Raw genomic sequence first — 4,954 nt, 5'->3', positions numbered from 1 at the left:
TTTCAGGTGCAAAAGATTAGTTTTACAGGTCAAAAAAAGTAATGCAATGGTTTTTGTCTGTGTGCAATCAAAGTGGTTTAACCTGACTTCAGAGTAAATGCATCTGTTCAAGCCACATAGTGATACGACAAACCAGCCATGAAGATCAAATAGCTTTCCAAACAAGTCAAAGATAAAGTGGCAGAGAAGCACAGATCGGAAGGTTGCAAGAAAATTTCAAAGTCGCTTATTATCCCTTTGAGTATGGTGAAATCCATCATTAAAGAGTGGAATGTGCTTCATACCACCAAGATGAGGCTGCCCTTTCAAACTAAGCAGCCAGGCAAGCAGGAAACTGGTTAGGAATGCCACTTTGAAAGAATTACAAAGTTCCATATCCGAGATGGGATTCAGTGATCATACATCGACAATATCCCGGTCCCTACACAAAGCTGGCTTATGAGCGAGTGGCAAGAAAGAAGCCAGTAATGAAAAATAATCATCTTAAATCTCGTATGGAGTTTCCAACAAAGCATGTAAATTATACTACAGACATATGGCAGAAGGTTTTTGTGGTCAGACGAGACAAAAATTGAGCTTTTTGATCTAAATTCAAAGCGTTAGGTCTGGCACAAGCTCAACACAGCACCCAGTCAACACCATCCTAACTGCCAAGCATTGTGGTGGCAGCATCATGTTAGGAGGATGCTTCTCATCAGCAAGGGCTTGGAAGCTTGTCAAGACTAAGAGGATGATGCAAAATACAGGCGGATCCTAGAAGAAAACCTACTCAAGTCAGCCAAGAATCTAAAACTGGATCAAAAATTCATATTTCAGCAGGACGATGGCTCGAAGCACAAGGCCAAAGCCACACTGGAGTGGTTTCAAAAGAAGATAGTGAATATCTTGGAGTGGCCCAGTCAAAGTTCTGACATGAATCCAATCGAAAATTTATGGCAAGACTTGACGATTGCAGTCCATCAACAATCCCCAATGAACTTGTCAGAATTCGAGCAATTTTGCCAGGAAAAATGGACAAAAATCAAACCATCCTATTGTTGGTAGAGACCTATCCAAAATGACTCATAGCAGTAATTGCTGCCAAAGATTCTTCCACCAAGTACCGACTTAGGGGGCTGCATATTTACTTATGCAATCAGCAAATTTCAATTTATATATTTTTTTGCAGGTTTTGCTAACACTCAATCTCCTTCACACATAACATTGTTAAGTTTGATCATTAGAGTTTTGAATAAAAACAAGTTTACATTATTTGTATTTCATCATGTGACATTGTTGATAGGGGTGAATACTTTTGCGAGAATTATTTAAAGCTCTGGATACAACTGTGGTAACGTAATTCACAGGGTAATGTAAGTGAATTTATCACTAATTGTATTGTGATAACAGAGTAGGGGATAACAATTTGTCACGTCAAAGAGGTTGTAAAATAATTAAACCCACCTGTGTGGACTTTGACGAAAGAGAGACAATTATTCAAAGCTCTCGATAAAACTGCAATAATTAATAGTGTAATGGATTTTTGTACGTACTTCTGACTTGTTTGAAATATATTATTTTAAAACAACTGAACTGTGTGCTGTCTGTTTATTGTTGAAATTTATCATTTACAAGTCACAGACACCTACTGTAAAGAATTACTCCATACATACCTATAAAAACTTGACACTACTAGTACTAGTATTTTGTCTTCAGCCCCATGACCCCTCCAAGAATTTTATCATCAGATTTGAATGAATTGGGTAAATGGGCTATTTGGCTACAGAAATAACAGAATCTGCCAAATGACAGCCAATTCTCTTCCCTATTATAAATGCCAATTTTTTGCTCCATATTGAACATCGGGTTTTGAATGCTTAGTCCATTTAACTAAAACTTATCTGTATCAAAGTTCTAAGAATCAGTTATATTACCTAAATTAATCTACTAACTTAATGTAACACCTTGTGAGCAGGTAGCATGCATTTATGCATTAATGGCTCTAGGGTTTCAGCATTGCCCATACCATGTTGTACATGCTTTGTATCCATTCCTTAAGCCTCTAATTCATTTTTGACTAATAAATATGGATATATAAGCAAACAGATGACCAAAGACACGTTTTTTAATGTTTTGTGCTTATATGAGCAATATTAATAGTACAACTGATTTTTACTTTGAAAGTTGATTTATACCCAGGAAATGTATACAAACTATCCTTATTCGGGGGGAGGGCATATGTAAGGCACAATTCATCACATATTCAAAGTCAGACAAATATGGATTCCTTTTATCACAAATCGGCATTTAAGTTTATTTACCCATTTCGTACACATTATAAATGCATATTCATATATGTTACTGTATGGTTCATAACTCAGAATGAAATGAATCTTATATATATTACAAAATCAGAAATAAGCAACTACATCTAGTTTAATGGCATTAAAAAAAAATTGTGCATCATGGTTTTCTTTGAACATAAAGATCATGTCAGTACTTTATTGTTCTGTTTTATGCACAATCTAGAAGTAGTTTAAATTCAAAATGACACACACAACAAAGATTAAAGGTAATATCCAACTGGAGTAAGTATAACTTACTGTAGAAACTATTATGTACTAAGGTTTTCTTGTTTCTGACATCTGAGTTTTCTATACAGATTGTGTATCATGCTTATTGCTTTAGTTTCATAAAAAATGTATTGATACAGATAAAGATGAATCAATACAAATGTTTTAGCTAATATGGAATATACTAACATTATTTTATCTGTAAGTGCATATATCTTATTAACTTATGCTTGACTCAGACCAGCTCCTAATAGGATGAGGACAACCTCAGAGTGTAAATCCATAAACCATAGGTTTCAAAAATCAAATGCATTTTTTTGGCTTAAATTAGAAGAAAAAAAAACTATCATCTCATGATTTATCCAAGTTCAACTGAATATTACTTTATTAATACAAATTTCATATTCATTATAAATGCTTTTGTATTTGGCTAGAAAACTTAATATGGAGTTCAAAATATACAGTTAAAAATTTTCCACAGTTTGCAAGTCAGCTTTTCCCTGCTAAGTTCTTGATAGACTCCACTAAAACAACTGCTTTTCCTGCACTGTATGTAAGATTTTCTTTCCAGTTTAAAACTGCAGGAAATATTAAAAAAAAGATTATTACATTTTAGAGCTGAAATAGAGTTTAAAAAATCCAATCTCTATAATATATGTAAAAAGAATATTTGATAAAAATGCTCAAAATATTTCACTGTCTTGTATTTAACTTTCTACAAAGACTGATAAACTAAAAATTATGTCATAGATAGTAAATGTCCCTAGAAAGAGACAACCAGTACAAGTTATTCCTAATATATTTATTCAAAAACAATTTAATTATATAAATACGTAATAAAACATGATAAAAAAGTTGGATATAAATATTAGACTGTTTGGATTATTGACTGGTTTGAGAAATAATAAACTGTTAAAATATACAAGATGTTTCTGCATTATACAATGTGACAATTATAAACAGTGTATTGTTAATTATAATATAGTTGTATTAAATGTGAAAAGTGTTTTCATTTGTTATAGGAACATGTATAGTGGAAGATTACAGTAGCTTAAAAATGGTAATAAAAAGTGTATAAAATATCATTACAAACTTCTAACAAAACCAAGCTAACGAAACATGTCAGAACTAAACAGTAACTTATAAATTAAGAAAGCTAATCCTGTATAAATAACTGACAATACATACTTAATATTAAACCTAAACTAAATTTATTATAATTACACTTTACAGAATCATCAGTTGGATGCTCTTAGTGTAAATATTTTCTACCATAATCCTAAATATACTTTGGAAATTTAAGTTAGTCCTAAATTTATGTACTATACACAGCTGAGAATGTGTAATCATAATCATAATTGTAATGCTAACTTAAAAATGTATTCAAAAACTTTAAGTATTATAATCAATAAGATTTAATGGACCTAAGTACATGTATAAAAGAAAAGAAAATGAAATTAGTACTTACAGAACACACAAAAATATCAGTTCTTTGGTTGTACAGAAAATAAGATGTTAACTTTTATGCAAGCATTATGAGCTATGAAAAGTTGAATGAAAAATGTACTTCAATTTTAAATTGTAAATAAGACATAATAAAATGATAGAAGTTGAACAGGAAATTACCAATGTGTTTAATTTATATTCAGTCGTCAAGAAATTAATGTCGCCTTTCAAAACACTTTCATTAACCACCCCCCAAAAAACGTACATCACGTATAATAGTTAAATGAACCACCTAAAAATCAGGTTAGTGTAGCCTATATAATGAGTAGTTTAGTATACTGTAATCCCTTGTAGCGATGGCGCATGATGAGACACACAATCGGCATGTAATGCTGTTTGAATACTAGAAGGGAATCAATGCCTCTGTGGCCACAAAGAATATCAAAGAAGTTTATGAAAATGTTTTGCACATTCGTAAGTGTCAACGATGGTTCAGCAGATTGCATTCATATGACTTTAGCCTTACAAACTGTGATGGTAGGGGCTGACAAGAGGAATTTATATTGATGTTTAGCCAGTGGTGTAAGTAATCAATGTGACATGAGTTAAGAGGCTCAGCTGGTGGTGTAAGTAATGCAAATTGCATGTCTCTCATGAAACAATACATAAACATTTAAGGAATATGGGAAAAACTCCTTAAACAAAGTGTTTGGGTGCCTTACGAACTCTCCAATGATCACCCCTTCCAACATGTGAATGTTTCTAAGTCTCTTCTGGTGTGTAATGTGCGTGAACCATTTTTGGACAGAATTGTCACCAGTGATGAAGAATGGATTCTCTATATGAATATTAAATGGCAAAAACAAAGACCACTTCCAACCCCAAAACCTTGACTCCATCCGCATAAAGTGATGCTTTGCATTTGGTGGGACATCAAAGGAGTAATTCATTTCGAA

The 4,954-nt window shown here is 32.6% G+C and overlaps 1 protein-coding gene across 4 annotated transcripts in view; it reads right to left on the bottom strand.

The window, feature by feature from the left end:
- Positions 1 to 2,286: 2,286 nt before the first annotated feature.
- LOC106457489 (protein MIS12 homolog) overlaps positions 2,287 to 4,954 on the bottom strand; it is a 16,391-nt gene continuing 13,723 nt past the window's right edge. For all 4 annotated transcript variants that reach the window (XM_013916910.2, XM_013916909.2, XM_022383446.1 and 1 more), the window contains exon 7: positions 2,287 to 3,130. In XM_013916910.2, coding sequence (XP_013772364.1) covers positions 3,042 to 3,130 — 89 coding nt within the window. In that variant the 3' untranslated portion in view covers positions 2,287 to 3,041. The remainder of the gene's footprint in view (positions 3,131 to 4,954) is intronic.

The sequence above is a fragment of the Limulus polyphemus genome, unplaced genomic scaffold, assembly GCF_000517525.1.
Source record: "Limulus polyphemus unplaced genomic scaffold, Limulus_polyphemus-2.1.2 Scaffold337, whole genome shotgun sequence".
Classification (NCBI taxonomy): Eukaryota; Metazoa; Arthropoda; class Merostomata; order Xiphosura; family Limulidae; genus Limulus; species Limulus polyphemus.
This window is presented reverse-complemented; position numbering and strand designations above follow the sequence as displayed.